The 15,254-nt window shown below is 40.4% G+C and overlaps 1 protein-coding gene across 7 annotated transcripts in view; it reads left to right on the top strand.

Annotated features, from left to right (window-relative positions):
- The window catches only part of LOC137352259 (eukaryotic translation initiation factor 4 gamma 3-like), a 436,424-nt gene that overhangs the window by 396,856 nt on the left and 24,314 nt on the right, over positions 1-15,254 (top strand). For all 7 annotated transcript variants that reach the window (XM_068017538.1, XM_068017532.1, XM_068017537.1 and 4 more), the window contains 5 exons: positions 364-457; positions 1,686-1,776; positions 10,286-10,482; positions 12,793-12,908; positions 14,601-14,773. In XM_068017538.1, the coding sequence (XP_067873639.1) occupies positions 364-457; positions 1,686-1,776; positions 10,286-10,482; positions 12,793-12,908; positions 14,601-14,773 (671 nt within the window). The remainder of the gene's footprint in view (positions 1-363; positions 458-1,685; positions 1,777-10,285; positions 10,483-12,792; positions 12,909-14,600; positions 14,774-15,254) is intronic.

Genomic DNA, 15,254 nt, shown 5'->3' with positions numbered 1-15,254 from the left:
CCTGGGCAATAGTAGCACTCCTACTGCTATCCAGTTGATACTTAACTAAGCAGTCAACCAATGATTGAACCTTGGTCCTCTTGGTCTAGTGTTGCACTGTGCCAGTCCATTGAGCAGCAGGATAGCGGATATTTCTATCTTGGCCATCACACTTTTATCTAAGAATCAGAATCAGATCTACTATGAGCGGCAGCAGAATGGTGGAAAGTGATTCCATAGAAATGATGAACAATGCACCTTATAAGTATGCAGGGAAGGGAGGAGTGAGAAACTTGCAAGTATTTTGGACCATTCAATATTATCACAAACAGGATCTCACTTCTCGATTTTAAAAGTGTTGTTTTGCTTTATTCTGTCCCATAGCCTGCCACTGATGATAAAATTCAATTGGGTCCAGGATGCCGATTAGGCAGCTGGGGGAAGGGCAGCAGTGGAGGAGTGAAAACTAACGAATCTGGTAAGTGAAATGGTGCACATTTCTCTGTCTTTTCTTTCTGACTGTTTTATGCATCATTTTATTTGTAAACCAGACTTTGAAGACCATGGTTATACTTTTGCCGATGTACCTCTCTATTCTCATAATCACAGGGCTGACTATTGGCAGTTTAAGAATTATTTAAAACTAGATCTTTCACACTCTGGAAAAGCAAATTGAAGTGGGAAAAAAATCTATGGATCAAATTTCTTTTATTGTGATTTTAAAAGAAGTAATTTAAAGACAAGTCACCCTTGTTTGGCTGAAAGGGAAGTGGCCTTAACCCATGCCTTTACCTATACTGCCTGCCCCAAGAGAAATTTCCATTTCCTGTTTGCCACTTCACTGACTGGAAAATAATCTTGTGGTTAATAATAAACCACTATCTATCATCATGTTTTGAAAATATCCCTATCTGGCTAACAGTTACAGGTTGGTCTAAAATTAATTTTAAGAAAGGAGATCTTGCATCACAGACTGTATCAAAGTGACTCCTCTTGTTTCAGTGCATTTCTCAAGCCTTTTGACATGAATTAATCTACAAGAAATTGGTTTATTGAAACAATGGAGCTAATAGAAATTGAGTTTTTATGTATCTGTATTCACCAATCTCTGCTGCTATACCCCATTTAGTTTCTTACCTTCCAAGGAATTAGTGATTTCTTTATTTCTCCTTTCAAAATGAGCCACCTCACACTTGCTACAAAATGAATTTCATTTGCCATTTATCAACCACTCCACAAGCCTGGTTATGTCTTCCTGTATTTTGGTGCATTCAACTCCTCCAAGCCCACTTGAAGGCTTGAGCACACAATCTAGATTGACACTTCAGTGACATGCTGAAGGAATGCTGCATGGTTGGAGGTGCCTTCTAAAAGTAGGTTCTCGTTCAAGCAGATATACAAGATCCCATGGCCTATTTGAAGAAAAACTTAGTTTTTCCAAGTGTCCTGGCCAACATTTTTCCCTTTAACCAATCCTATCAAAAAGGAACTGATTAACTGTTTGCTCATCTTATTTGATGTTTTGGGTTTTTGATGTTCAGATTGGCTGCTGTGCTTGCTAACAGTGACTGTGCTGAATGTGAAGCACTTTGGAACATCCTGACTATGCGTTGAAGTGATGTATCGATACAAGTTCATTCTTGAAAGCCTGGGGACTACCATCACTTTAAAGTCCAGATAGCATAAAGCTCAATGTTTTATTTCAGAAACGCCACGAACAACAAGTTTGAATAGATTCTCTGTACTACAGCAGTCTACCCCTCCCTCTGATTCAGATACACGTAGGACACTATCTAGGTGAGTGCTGTTGAAGCTGATGAAGGCAATCTTGCATTTTTCTTTGATAAGTTTCCAGTTTAGAATGCCAGCACTGTTGGTCACTTGATCTTTAGGGCTATTTTGTTTCTAGTTTATTTTATATTTTGCAGCTGGTACTGGGTGCTGCATATTAAACTGGCTTTAGGTTAACTCCAAGCTTCAGGGGAACAAAATCAGAAAATGCTGCAACCACTTAACAGGTCAAGTAGCATGTGTGGTGCTGACGAAAGGTCATCCACCTGAAACGTTAACCATACCTTCCACGCTCCGCTTGCCTAACCTGAGTGTTTCCAGCATCACTTATTTCAGTTTTCCAATATCTGCAGTGTTTTGTTTTTCAGGAGAGCAAATGCCCAGCTAATTTGCACAACACTCCTATGTTTGTTTTCTTGGCCTCACTGTCATGTAGGCCCATTGGAAGCCAACTTAGAGGACATGCTCGGACCCTTTCCCTTTTCCGATTTGGCCTCCAATCAGCCAATGAGAGCACTAAGCCAAAGAAAAATGCTAATTTGAAATTGCACCCCAAGAATACAAAGTTGCGGTAACTGGAAAATTGGCACTGAGCCAGTTTGATGTACTCGTTTCATATCACTATTGTACCAAAGTTATTCAGACAGCATATCAGGAGCCCACAAAAATGTGGGTAGTCATTTGGTAGTACAGAACTTGAGTATTGCTGAAAATAGACATGTTGCCGTAGCTTTTCATCTTGCACTCATCAGGACAATTCGCAAGAATACCAATGTAAGGGGAAGCAACAACTTTATACTGTATGAGAAGAGAGTGCTGATTGGTTGGCAAGTGAACTCGAATTGGTAGAGGCATTGCCATGGAGAATGCACCAGTTTATGGTGACTGACAGTTAACTGTTGAGCTTTGTTTGAAATTTAAAGCAGGCAGCTTGACTCTGGTCATGGCATTGCCCTGAGGGATGAACCAGCGAATGGCTGTCACTTATTTTGTTTAGCTGAAACAGGCGCAATGTGTGTACATGTTCTTTCTGTCTGCAAAGAACAGGGCCCTGTGTATTAAGATATGTAGCTTCTAGTTTGTGCAAATGTGCCACACTGCGAGCCTTACTGACAATCTTAAATTGGTTGTCAACTTGACTCTTAGCACACTTGAGAATAAACTGTAAGATGGAATAGTTCTGTTTGCAGTGCAATTTTGGTTGTTGGGCTTGTTAATTTTCATGCTGTATAACCCACATGTATCTGTTCATTTATTTTAAGTGCAAAATAGGAAATGTTTCATAGCAATTCGTCAGAAGCACCATGCGCAATATGTTCGTAACTTTATTTTAACATTTTAATAGGTTGCTTGCATTTATTTTACAATATGTTTAGGATATAATAGTGGGATAATAGTGTAACAGGCAGAGAGGGTGAAGAATTTCTGGAGTGTGTTGAGAGGATTTTCTTGACCAGTATGTTTCCAGCCCAATGAGAAAGGAGGCATTGGTGGATCTGATTCTGGGGAATGTGGTGGGTCAAGTGGATCAAGTGTCAGTAGATGAGCATTCAGGGAACAGTGATCATATGATATGGTATAGATTATGGAAAATCTATATGGAAAAGGCCAAGGAGCAATCTAGAGTAAAAATACTTAATTGGAGGATGGCCAATTTCAGTGGGTTGAGACCGTACCTGTCCCAGGTAAATTACAATGAAAGAATGGCAGGCAAAACTGCAACAGAACAATGGGCTGTCTTTAAAGAGCAGATAGTTCAGGTGAAGTTGAGTACATTCCACATGAGGGAACAAAAGCTACCAGAGCTCCCTGGATGACAAAAGCAATAGAGAGTAAGATGAAACAGAAAAAGGGTGCATATGACAGATATCAGGTTGAATAATACAAGTGAGAACCAGGTTGAAGATAGAAAGTTGCAGGGAAGTGAAAAAGGAAATAAGAGGCAAAGAGGATATGAGAAGAGTATGACAGCTAATGTATAAGGTAATCCAAAAGTCGTCTTCAGGCATATAAACAGTGAAAGAGTAGTAAGAGGAGTGGTGTGGCCAATTAGGGACCAAAAGATGCATGAAGGCAAAGGGCATGGCTGAGATGCTAAGTGAATACTTTGCATCTGTTTTTACCAAGGCAGAAGATGCTGCCAGAGTCATAGGGATTGAGAAGGTGTTTGCGATACTGGATGGGCTAAACATTGATAGAGGAGGTATTGGATAGGCTGGCTGTACATAAAATTGATAAGTCACCAGGACCGAAAGGGATACATCCGAGGATGCTGAGGGAAGTAAGGGTGGAAATTGTGGAAGTACATAATCTTCCAGTCCCCCTTAGATGCAGAGGTGGTGCCAAAGGACTGGAGAATTGTAAATGTTACCCACACTTGTTCAAAAAAGGGTGTAAGATGAAACTCAGCAACTACAGACCAGTCAGTTTGACCTTGGTAGTGGGAAAGTTTTTAGAAATCTTTATGCAGGACAAAACTAACAGTCACTTGTCCAAGTGACTATTAATTGAGGAAAGCAGCATGGCTTTGTTAAAGGCAAATTGTGTTTAACCACCTTGATTCAATTTTTTGAGGAGTTAACAGAGATTTGAGATGGGTAATGCGGTTGATGTGGTCTATATGGACTTCCAAAAGGCATCTGATAAAGTGTGACATAATTGGCTTGCCAGCAAAATTGACACCTATGGAATAACGTTGGCTGAGTGACTAGAAACAAAGTAGTGGTGAACGGTTTTCTGGATTGAAGAAATCTTCAGGTGTTAATACGAGGACCACCGCTTTTCTTGATATATATTAATGGCCTAGACTTCGGTGTACAGGGCACAATTTCAAAACTAGCAAATGACACAAAACTTGGAAGTATTGTAAACTGTGAGGAGGATAATGACAGACTTTGAGAGAACATAGGCAGGCTGGTGGAATGGGCAGACAGGTAGCAGATGAAATTTAATGCAGAGAAGTGTGAAATGATGCATTTTGGTAGGCAGAATGAGGAGATGCAATATAAACTAAAGGGGATGTAGGAACTTGTGAAAATGAGGAATTGAAAGAAATTTGTATTAATGAAGAAGTACTACTCAAACAAATTAACTGGATTGAAGGTTGATAAATCCCCTGGACCAGATGAGCTACTTCCCAGAGTGTTGAAGGAAATGGCTACAGAGATAGTGGATGCATTGGTGGTTATCTTGCAAAATCCACAGATTCTGGAAAGTAGCATATGTAACCCCACTATTTAAGAAAGGAGGGATTGAGAGAACTGGGAACTACGGACCCGTTAGTTTGACGTCAGTAGTAGGGAAAATGTTAGAATATATTGTAAAGGGTGTGAAAACTAGACACTTAGAAAATAATTATATGATTGGGCAGGATCAACATAGATTTATGAAAGGGAAATCATGTTTGGCAAACCTATTGGAGTTTTTTGAGGATGTTTGTTGTATGTAGCATAGATAAAGGAGAGCCAGTGGGTGTGGTATTTTGAATTTTCGGAAGGCTTTTGATAAGGTCCCACACAGGAAGTCAGTAAACAAGATTAAAGTACATGGGATTGGGGGTAATATACTGGTATGGATTGGGAATTGGTTAACAGACAGAAAACAGAGAGTAGGAATAAACGGGTCATTCTCAGAATGGCAGGCCATTACTAGTGGGTACCGCAAGGATCAGTGTTTGGGCCACAGCTGTTCACAATCTATATAAGTGATTTGGATGTGGGGACCAAGTGTAATATTTCCAAATTTGCTGATGACACAAAACTAGGTGGGAATGTAAGTTATGAGGAGGATGCAAGGAGGCTTCAAGAGAATTTGGACAGGCTAAGTGAATGGACAAGAACATGGCAGATGGAATATAAGGTGAATAAGTGTGAAGTGATCCACTTTGGTAGAAAAAAACAGAAAGGCAGAGTATTTCTTAAATGGTGACTGGTTGGGAAGTGTTGGCCAAAGGGACCGAAGTGTCCTTGTTCATGAGTCACTAAAAGCTAGGATGTAAGTGCAGCAAGCAGTTAAGAAGGCAAATGGTGTGTTGGCCTTCATCGCAAGGGGTTTTGAGTACAAGATTAAAGATGTCTTGCTGCAATTGTACAGAGCCTTGGTGAGACCGTACCTGGAGTATTGTGTAACATTTTGGTCTCCTTATCCAAGGAAGGATGTACTTGCCATAGAGCGAGTGCAACAGAGTTTCACCAAACTAATCCCTGGGATGGTGGGATTATCTTGTGAGGAGAAATTGAGGAAACTGTGCCTGTGTTGTCTAGAATTTCAAAGAATGAGTTGATCTCGTTGAAACTTACAAAATTCTTACAGGATGTGACAGGGTGGATGTACATAGAAAGTTTTCCCTGGTGAGTCTAGAACCGGGGGACACAGTCTCAGAATAAGGGGTAGGCCATTTAAGACTGAGATGATGAGGAATTTCTTCACTCAGAGGGTGGTGAATCTTTGGAATTCACTACCCCAGAGGGCTGTGGAAGCTCAATCATTGAGCATATTCAAGACAGAAATCAGTAGATATCTAGATACTAATGACTTCAAAGGATATGGGGATAACATGGAAAAATGGCATTGAGGTAGTTGATCAGACATGATCTAATTGAATGGCGGAGCAGGCTCGATGGGCTGAATGGCCTACACCTGCTCCTATGTTCCTATAAAACACTGGTTCAGCCTCAACTGGAGTATTTGTCCCATTCTGGGCACCACACTTTATAAGGGATATAAAGGCTTTAGAGAAGGTGCAGAAAGAATTTACGAAAATGGTTCCTGGGATGAGGGACTTCAATTATGTGAATAGATTGGAGAAGCCGAGGCTGTTCTCCTCCTTAGGGAAGAGAAGGTTGAAAGGAGATTTGATAAAGGTGCTCAAAATCATGACGGGTCTAGACAGAGTAGATGGGGAGAAATTGTTCCCATTGATGGAAGGGTCAAGAGACAGGACAGCGATTTCAGGTGACTGGCAAAAGAAGCAACAGAGACATGAGGAAAACTTTTTTTACGCAGCAAGTGGTTAGGATCTGAAATGCACTGCCTGAGAGTATGGTCGAGGCAGATACAATCATGGCTTTCAAATGGGAATTGGTTAATTATCTGAAGAGAAAATTTTCAGGGCTATAGGAAAGGGAGAGGGACAAGCTAAATTGCTCTTTCAGAGAGCCGGCACAGACTCGATAGGCTGAATAGCCACCTTCTATGCTGTAACCATTCTATGATTCTGTTATAGCGCAAGTATCCAAATAGTACCAGCAGGTAGAGTGTAATGGTATAACTTGTTAGGTGCATCAAATCACTTTTGATACAATATTGCGATAATTCTGTTTAGCCCAATTAAATCTGCAAGATTTCTAATATTGTACGTAGTGCACTGATGAAGCCTGAAGACAGTCTTACCTGCTACTTAATAAACCTAGACATATCTTGAAGTTGACCAGTAATAAGAAAATGCACAACAGAATTTTATCGGATTTATTCCCTAATAATGTGTGTGGTTAGCGTTCGTAACTGTTGGCCAGTAAAACTTATTACAGGAGCAATGAACCATTGATAACAGCACTAGAAACTCCAATGACATCAGATGGATTCTCATCTTAAACTGATATTTGATTTTTACTTTGACGGTTTTAACTAGTCCGAAAAATTGCTTTTCATTTATAGAAATAAATAGCCTCTGGATGTTAAAGGAGGATATGGAATAGGATAGCCCTGCTCGGGTTGGTATTCTGAAGGATGAAATCAAACAAACTGAAGGACCTTTCTCATGTAATCCTATCTTATAAAGTTATACTGTATTTACAGCACTGCAACAGGCCATTCGGCCCAACAGGTCCATGCTGGTGTTATGCTGCACACGAGCCTTCTCCTTTCCCCCCCTCACCCCCAAAAACCCTTTTTGATTGAACCCATGAACATACCCTCTATTCCTTTCTCCCTTGTGATTATCTAGCTTGCTCTTAAATGCAACTGTACTAATTACCTCAGCTATTCCTGTGATAATGAGTTCCACATTTTAACCATGCTTTGGGTGAAGAATTTTCTCCTGAGTTCCCTTTTAGATTTATTAGTAGCTCTTACATTTATGGCCCCTCATTCGGGTCTCCACTACAAGCAGAAACATCTCTATTTCTGCCCTGTCAGACCCCGTCATAATTTTAAAGACCTTTTCAGGTGACCCCCTTAGACTTCTCTGTTGCAGGTAAAAGAACCCCGGCCTGTTCAGTCTTTCTTGATAAGTATAACTTCTCAATTCTGATTTTTGCAACTTCCCCAGTGCCTCTCTATGCTTTTTATAATAGAATAGTTCTATCCTAACCATAACAGTTCACAGTACTCCAAGTGTGGTCTAATCAAGGTTCAAAACAAGTAACTTCTCTGCGTTTCAATTCTGTCACTCTTGAAGTGAATCCCAATACTTGATTTACTTTTTTATGGCCTTATTAACTTGTTTAGCTACTTTGTGTATCTGTATCCCCAGGCCTCTCTGTTTCTATACCCTCATTTTATTCCCAAGGGGTATGAGACCTCCTTATTCTGCCTACCAGAACGTGCCACTTCACCTTTAAGTATATTGAAGTTCATTTGCCAACTATATGCCCAAATTGCAAGTTTATTAATGTCTTTCTATTGTTGAAACCAGTTTTCTCATAACTCCCATTTACTTGGTGCTGATACTTCATGTAGTTTTCTATCAGCAGCTTACATTTATATAGGGCATTTAACCTTGTAAAATGTCCCAAGCCGCTTAATAAGTGCGATATCATTAAAGACGTTTTGACACCAAGCCACAGAAAGAGATATCAGGACAGATGACCAAAGACTTGAGCAAAGAGGTAGGTTTAAGGAATATCTTGAAAGAGGAGAGAGAGATGGAGAGGTATAGGGAAGGAATTCCAGAACTTAGAACTAAGGCAGTTGAAAGCAAGGCCGTCAGTGGCGGAACAAATAAAATCAGAATTGTAAGAGTGCAGAGATCTCAAAGGCTTGTAGAGATAGGGAGGGATGAAGTGGTGGAGGGATTTGAAAACCAGGGTGGGAATTTAAAATTGAGACATTATCAGGCAGGGAGCAAGTGAAGGTCAGCAAGCACAGGGGTGATGGGTGAATGAGATCTGGGACAATTTTAAGATATGGGCAGCAGAGTTCTGAATGAGCACAAGTTAGTATCGGGTAGAAGGTGGGAGGCCATCCAGGAGAGCATTGGAATAGTCAAGTCTGCTGGTAACAAAGGCATGGTGAAGGTTTCAACGGCGGATAAGCTGTGAGAGGGTCAGAGTCGAGTGATGTTATGGAGGTGGACGTATGCAGTATCGGTGATGGTGGGGATACGTGGTTGGAAACTTATCTTGGGGTCAGAGACAACACCAAGGTAGCAAATGGGTCTTGTTCAGCTTGCGACAGTTGCTGGGGTGGAAACAGACAGGGGTTTGTGGTGAGTTCAAAGACAATGGCTTCAGTCTTCCCAATATTTTGTTGGAGGAAATTACTGCTTATCCAATATTGGATGTCATACAAACAATGTGACAAATCAGACAGTGGAGGGTCCAAGGGAGCGGTGGTAGATAGAGCTGAGTGTCATCAGCATACATGTGGAACCTGATGATGTGTTTTGGGATGATATCACCGAGGGGTAGCCTGTACATGAGAAATACAAGGGAACTAAAAATAGATCCTTGGGGAACTCCAGAGGTAACAGTGCGAGAGTGGGAAGAGAAGCCATAGAATGTGATCCACTAGCTACAATTGGATAGATAAGAATGGAACCAAGCTAAGGCAGTTCCACTTGTCTGGATGACAGAGGAGAGGTGTTCGGGGAGGATAGTGTGGTCACCTGTGTCGAAGGTTGCAGATAGGTTGAGAATGGATAGCTTATCTCAGACACAGAATTTCAATTGTGACTTTGATAAGGGTTATTTTAGTACTGTGGCTGGGTCGGAAACCTGATCAGAGGGATTCAGACATAGAATTGTGGAAAAGATGGGCACGGATTTAAGGAGCGACAACGCGTTGAAGGACTTTGGAGAGGAAAGGGAGGCTGGAAATGGAGATCAAACAATTGAGATGCGTCAACCAATTTCAGTATATTGTTTAATACTGGAATTTCCTCATCTCTGAAGTCAAAAAATGAAAAGTTGCTTCAACAACACTCATTGAATTAGGTCTACTGCCTGTACCTTACAATACATCAACAATTTGTCAATTCAAGCAGCCAATTTTTTTAAAGATAAATTGTATTTGATTCTAGAATTTGTAAATAATGAAGTTACCCTCGGTCATGGTGTTGAACCTAATGGACAGTAGTGGGCACTGCTCAACAGTTTAACGTGGAAGAATAATGGTTTTGCAAAGCATTAAACCATCAATGAAGCCAGCACAATTTGTTCAGGACTTTGGGGGTTAATAAATCCATATTACTTTATTTCCTTGCTATCTTATAATCATTTGCTTAGTGGATAATGTGTAACTTAATAATAGAAAAGTTACATAACCTTTTTCCATTTTTCCCTCACCACCCAAATAGTCGAAGCAGTACTGGAAGGGAGAAGAACGATAAGCAAACTCGGCCGGCCATCACACGGATGAGCAGGAATAAAGAGCTGCTTGATGATCGAGCACGAGATGAGGAGAGGAGAGAAGTCCTCGAAATTGTACAGCAAACCACAAGTACCTCCGAGGAGAAAAGTGTGGAGGGAGACAGGAACCCGACTAAGGAAAATGGTAATTTGCAATTCCTGCAACTTGCAGGTGCATTGGCTGTTCAGATTGCAGCCAACATGAGACCAGGTTTTGAACGAGAAATGTCACGAAGATTATATTTTCTCCATTCATTGGGAAATCAGTGGCATAATTAAAAATCGAAGCTGCACTCTCCTCACTGTTAAATTTCATATCCATATCTACAGTACTTTACCCACAAGGCAAAGCACAAAGAATTCGTCACATTTGGTCACCCTGATGAGAGAAAATATTAATTGAACTGCCTCAAATAACTTGTGCCATGCTGAGACACTTCTGAAAGTATTTTTTGATATTTACTCTTTGAGTCTTCCCTCTAATGCTCCACATACTTGCAAACATGAAGGTAAGTGAGCATCCAAGTTGTGGGTCTTTGACAATGCCAGTCTAAGCCTGCTGTCAGGAGGTGCAGTAGAGAAAGCACTTGGGGAGTTTTTCAGTAACTGCCCTAGAATTTATCACTATATTTTAAAAATGTCTCTGTTTTGCACGATCTGACTGATCTGTGATTGGTCAGAAGGAGTTTATTGGTGGACCTACTAATCAATGAGGTAGGATATGTGACAGAGCCTCCCTCAGAAATTGATCTCTTGCTAGTTTCCATATTTGTTGGTAGTCCTCTGAATTTGCAGCTAAAATAAAAGCAAAATACTGTGGATGCAGGAAATCTGAAATAAAAACAAGAAACGCTGGGAATACTCAGCAGGTCTGGCAGCATCTGTGGAGAGACAAGCAGAGTTAACGTTTCAGGTCAGGTCTGAAGAAGGGTCACTGACCTGCAACGTTAACTCTGCTTCTCTCTCCACAGATGCTGCCAGACCTGCTGAGTATTTCCAGCATTTCTTGTTTTTATCTCTGAATTTGCAGCCTGGGCTGTACTCCACACTGCTCAGACTTGGCTGAATTCTCTTGGGTCTTGTCACTGCCAAGTGTTAGTTGTTTCCCAAGGTTTTCTAATTAATACTACACCGCACTTATTCAGCACTTCCTCTTCCCATGCTCTGATCCAGGCATACAGCTATCCTTACTCCGTCTCATTCCCCAGTTTCTTTCAGTTGCATGTTAGACAGGTTTTGAGCATCTCGGTGCTGAATCCATTGCAAAAGTGACAGGAAAGCTGTCTGCCTTGGGGTAGAGCTGTATATCCCCCTTTGACCCCCACAGGGTGTCAGTTTCCAGCTTTTGTATGTTGCAAAAGTTCCCAAACAGCTGACTGTGATGTGCATTATCGCTGCCAGCTTGCTACATGCATTGGGCTTTAGAAAATATAAGAACCAGGTTGAGAAATGAGCAAAAGAGCTAATGTCAGAGGCATTGTGAATGAGAGGTATGCAGAAGAGAGAGAAGACTGGGAACAAAAGACAGAACAAAATTGAGAGCATGAGAAGAGAAATGCAGAAACAATGAGAAAGGATATTAGAGGCATATATAGACAAAGTGAAAAGCAAAACAGTGGGAGCAGAGAGTAATGTTGTTGTATATTTGTCCATTATAAACTGCTCTATTCTTTAATAGAGCACCCCAGTAGCTCAGTTGGTAAAGGCCATGTCACTGAGACATGCAAACTTGTTGCAAGTACAGCGGGTTGCTGTCAGAGGGGGGCCAGTTTGGGTTTGGCAATAGCCTCATTCTTTACTGGTTGCCACTTGAAAATAACTGATATTGTAACAACAATTGAAATAGAGAATTTCTTCATCAGCCCTTAATTCAAAGGGTTTTTAGTTTTCTATAACATACATATATTTGCATGCTAAATTCTTCCTTTAGAGGGATTTGGTGTCCAGGGTACTCCATGCTCAGGTGTGGGGCAGCGGGGCATGCCTCGTGAAGTACTTAAGAGCAAGAAGGAGAAAATGGCTGTTCTGATGCCAGCACTGAGCTGGATCATATGGTCTGGTGACATTGCTGTGACAAGCTGCTGATGTCACAAAGTGTAATCACTACGGGAAACTGGCAATGTCTTGCGGGCACAGAAACCAATGTACAGAGTTGTTACAATCTCTGTTACAAGAACACTATTACTTATTTTAAATAACAAAATTTTTTGCTTCAAACTTCCGTGATCCAACCACGTGGGTAAGAATTCACAGAAGTTGTACCTTATCTACAGCAGGTAGACATCATTTAAAAAGAAAAATGTAAAAATGGAGATACATTGATAAACTTGAATTTATAGAAGCTAATCTGTTGTACTCCTTACTTTAAGAAACCCATCAATGGTTAATTAGCTTTCAATAGTATATAAAGGGCCTGTGCACTGAAGGAAACTTTTTTTAAATTTGTCTTTTGCAGTGAGGCCTGAAGTTTTTCCTGCTGATGCTTCCCCCAGACCAGTTCTGTCTGAAGAGGAGATGGAGAAAAAATCAAAATCTATTATTGATGAGTTTTTGCACATTAATGATTATAAGGTGAATACTTGCAAGATTTTAATTACTGTTATTTAGCAACTAGCTATTAAATGTAGGACGTTTACATTGTTACTGACTAACATTGCCCCAGGGTTTCTGAGTTGCATTATTTCTGTACATTTTAAAGGTTGGCTATGGAGATTTCAGGCAGTCTATTCTGGAAAATTGAAATCTCAGCATGAAATATTGGCAGACAGTTTTCATATTTTATTCAGCACACAATCAAGAAAGGATGAACAAGCTGGGTCTCTCTTCTCTTGATAAAAGAAGGCCGACTGGTGACCTGATGGAGGTCTTTAAAATGATAGCGTAGACGCGGAGAGTGTTTCCATTTGTGGAAGAGACCATCAATGTAAGATAGTTACGAAGAAATCTAATGGGGAAATCAGAAGAACAACTTTACCTTGAGAGTGTGGAACTATCGACCTCGGGGAGTAATTGAGGCCAATAGTATAGATGCATTTAAGGGGAAGTTAGATAAGCATATGAGGGAAAAGAGACTAGAGGGTTATATACTGATAGTTAGATGAGGAAGAATGGGAGGAGGCTCAAGTGGAATATATACACCAGCGTGGTCTGGTTGGGCTGTATGTCCTATTTCTATGTTTTGTATATTCTATGTAATTCTATGCAACAATCTGACAACCTGCTATATACTCATTCAGAGACAGGATTAATATTTTGCAAGTTATTTTTTAATTCTTTAAACCTGAATACTGCATTTTCTTGGCAATGTACATGAAAATGTGTATACCATTATATTCAAAATTCTGAATCCACATTTTTTGAACTTGGTTACTTTTGCTTATTGTTAATCCCAAAGTGCTGTCAAATGTCTCAATTTGTTGCACCTCAGATAGAAGCCTGTTTACATTTCTGATCACAGTTTCATCCTACTGCATGTTTTGAGGTTTTGCTCATTCTGCAATGTAGTGAGATGCCGCATGTCCCTATTTACCTGTAGTCATTGGGCACTTCTGACCTGCTCTTGGTGATTGTATTCTCATGAACTCCTAGTTGTCATAAAAGGCTATATAATGGAGCAGGATAAAAGGAGAGGAAGAGTTTTTAAATTCCTGTGATGCATTGTGAAGAATTGGTGGCTGATGTTTGCCTTACAATTCCATCAAGTATCCCCTTTGATGTAATAAAACTGTTGCTGCATTTGTTTATTTGGTTCATCTCCAGTCCCGTCACTAGCTCATACTTGATTCTTGGCTGGTTCCAATCCAAATTCTTGCCTGTCGTGACCTGGAATATCTGTGCATCCTTCAGTTATGTCAGCACTTTGAATTGGCAATTGAAAGCCATCCTCCTCTGCACCCCCCCCACCCCCACCCCAGTTTCTTGTTAAATTTAACTTCACATTTTAATGCCCACTACACTCAAAGCTGTGTTGAAGCAGGAAACCAGGAGAGAAGAAAAGAAACACTTGTCACGAAACATAATCTAATCTTAATTATCAGGGTCACATGTAAATATGAAGGTGCAGAAGCAACTTGGGTTCACATTTTGAAAGTTGTGCTCGATACTACTCTTTATCGTAGCAAAATCCTGACACCCATAATCTTATTTTTCTGTTCAACGACATTAATTTGTGGTTCTAAGCCATGTGTTGGCAATGGAAAAAGCAGAGACAGATGTCGAAATGGTAGGAAATAACATTTGACTCGAATTGTTTTCTATTTCCAGGAAGCACTCCAGTGCGTAGATGAATTGAATTCACTAAGCCTGCTCCATGTCTTTGTGAGAGTTGGTGTGGAGTCAACGTTGGAGAGAAGTCAAATAACAAGAGAGCACATGGGGCAGCTTTTCTACCAGCTGATACAGTCGGAAAAACTACCCAAGGATGAATTTTTCAAAGGGTGCGTGATGCTTGACCAAGAAAAATAATATGCAATGAAATCTTGCGTGTAAATAATTTTGGGACGAGTGGAACTTTAAAAAGGGAGTGAGATCTATTGATCCTGTGCAAAAATAAGCAGTCGATTATATCATATCGCATTTGTAGAATGCCCTCGACATTAAAATACCACAAAACATTTACACAACTAATTCAATTTCGAGGTGCAGTGACTGTTACATCGGCAAATGTGGCAGCCATTCTACACCTGCACTTTCACATGCAAATGACCAGTTATTCTGAGGGGGGAATAATTAGTCAGGACATCGAGATCTCCCCGATTACCTTCAGAGTGTGTCACTGATATTTTAGGTTCACATGAATCACTACTTCAGAGTCCCCATCACGCTTGATCATTTATTTGGATTCTTTGCAATATCCAAGTACTGAACAAAGCTGTATTATCACAGGAGCAGGAATATGACTGGATATTAAGTTCTTCA

Source organism: Heterodontus francisci, chromosome 37 (genome assembly GCF_036365525.1).
Source record: "Heterodontus francisci isolate sHetFra1 chromosome 37, sHetFra1.hap1, whole genome shotgun sequence".
Lineage (NCBI taxonomy): Eukaryota > Metazoa > Chordata > Chondrichthyes > Heterodontiformes > Heterodontidae > Heterodontus > Heterodontus francisci.
The sequence above is the reverse complement of the archived record's forward strand: the minus strand, read 5'-3'. Positions and strand labels throughout refer to the sequence as shown.